Consider the following 1,702-nt stretch of genomic DNA (forward strand, 5'->3'; position numbering starts at 1 on the left):
ATGGGACAGTGTAGTTCAGGGATTCTCTGCAGGATCAGTGATCCCTTAGAGATCTGCAAGAAGATCTGAGGTAGTCTGCAAGTAGTTTATTCTGTTGTTAGTCTCCTGTGTGTTGGTTCACCTCATCTCCAACTGTCTCCTCACTGTTGCTTAACTATCAAACAGCTTACCTGACATCCAGTACCCGATGAGCAGAAATTCCCTCCAGTTAAATGTTGGGAAGACAAAATAATTTCTTTTGGACCCCACTTCAAGCTCCATTCCCCTAGCCACTGGCTCCATCTCACCTTCTGTTCACACCACCACCACCAGGACCACCTCCTTCCACCCTTTGTACCATCATCCCTGGCTTCTCCCCAACCTGAGTTATAGCTGAAGGTTATCACAATTATACTCATTCTTCAAACTCTGAGATTTATACCCCTGGCTATGTGTTTCTTTGATGGATCCTCTGGTCTGTGCACTCAGATTGGTCGAATGAACTCCAGTAGCTGGTTGTGGAAGGGGAGGGTTGATACTGGGTGCATTCACTCAGAATGCTGTTGGTTGTTTCCTTCAGGTGTCAGCTCTCATTTACTGGGTTTTTCATTCAAGTTATTGGCTATTGCCAGTGTAGTGGGTTTTAGTATCATTGCCTCACCTGGAGGTTACTGACTGTCAGTACAACCAGGGAGGGGCGAGGTGTTAGCAGTGAGAGCTGTGAGACCCTGTACAGAAAACTCTAGTAGAGTCCATACTGTATCTGGGAGTGTTTGATCAGTGGATTGGGGGATGTTTCCAACACTCCAGCATTAATATTCCTCACCTCGGTAATGGGATTATTAGCAAAGGCAGGCTGAAAAATAAATAACAAGAACATTGGGTAAAATGTGATTGTAGCTCAAAGGTAACATTCTCCTGTGTTTTTAGAGCGAACGACTTAACAAGAGTTAACAGGAGCTCTGGGGGCGGGTCTGTAGACTGAAGTGATTTAAACAACTCGCTCCCAGTTCCAGACACTCCAACTGCAGTGGGGGGGGGGGGGTGAGAAAATGAGGAGAGCTTATTCCTCGCATCTGAGCCCAGGCATACTCAGTAAGGTAGGTTTACAGTTGCGCCTGAAGCCTTTAGCAGCCTGGGTCAGTGTTGTGTGCTGAGTGTTTTATTAATGCTGTGTAATTCTCAGCATTCACCCCCCCCCCCACCCCCCCCCCCCCCCCCCCCACCCCCTACTGCAGCGGGGCTGCGTGGTTGGTGCAACATGAGCTGCAGTGATGTTCAAGCTTTATGTCCCTGCTGTTTCCCACTGGATGTCAGGCAGCGGAGCAGCACAGTCATAACCTCCAGACGTCTCCTTAGCACAGCCGCCTGGCTTAGGAGATGCCAGTCGGCACCTGCTAACCTACCCGTGTGGATCCAGCACTGCAGCCGCCCTCTTTGGAGATGTCAGGTCAGGCACAAGCCAGCAAGAGGGCTCCGGGTAAGTAAGAACCACCTCCGAATGCAAAAGGAAGGCTGGATCAGTGGAAAGGAATGTCGAGACATAACTAGGATCGAAGCTCAGAAGAGACGCTGATGCAGAGACATTAACCACTTGCAATCCAGCACTGAATGCATGTTGGAGCTGACGCAGTGTATGTGTGTCTGGGTGAGTGTGTATGTGGGTGTGTGTCTGGGGGAGTGTGTGTGTGTGTGGGGGGGGGGGGGGGGGGGGGGGGGGGGG

General features: G+C 50.4%; 1 protein-coding gene across 2 annotated transcripts in view; it reads left to right on the top strand.

The window, feature by feature from the left end:
* Positions 1-1,017: 1,017 nt before the first annotated feature.
* Positions 1,018-1,702, top strand: part of si:ch211-253b8.5 (dysbindin) — a 33,819-nt gene continuing 33,134 nt past the window's right edge. Inside the window, exon 1 of one of the 2 annotated variants that reach the window (XM_048608366.1) lies at positions 1,018-1,079. Coding sequence is in view for 1 of the 2 variants with exons in the window: in XM_048608365.1 (XP_048464322.1) it covers positions 1,423-1,459 (37 nt within the window). In the remaining variant the exon portion in view is untranslated. Of the gene's footprint in view, positions 1,080-1,247; positions 1,460-1,702 lie in introns of those variants that run through there. The other variant, XM_048608365.1, reaches the window with a different exon arrangement.

Source organism: Rhincodon typus, chromosome 19 (assembly GCF_021869965.1).
Source record: "Rhincodon typus isolate 14 chromosome 19, sRhiTyp1.1, whole genome shotgun sequence".
Classification (NCBI taxonomy): Eukaryota; Metazoa; Chordata; class Chondrichthyes; order Orectolobiformes; family Rhincodontidae; genus Rhincodon; species Rhincodon typus.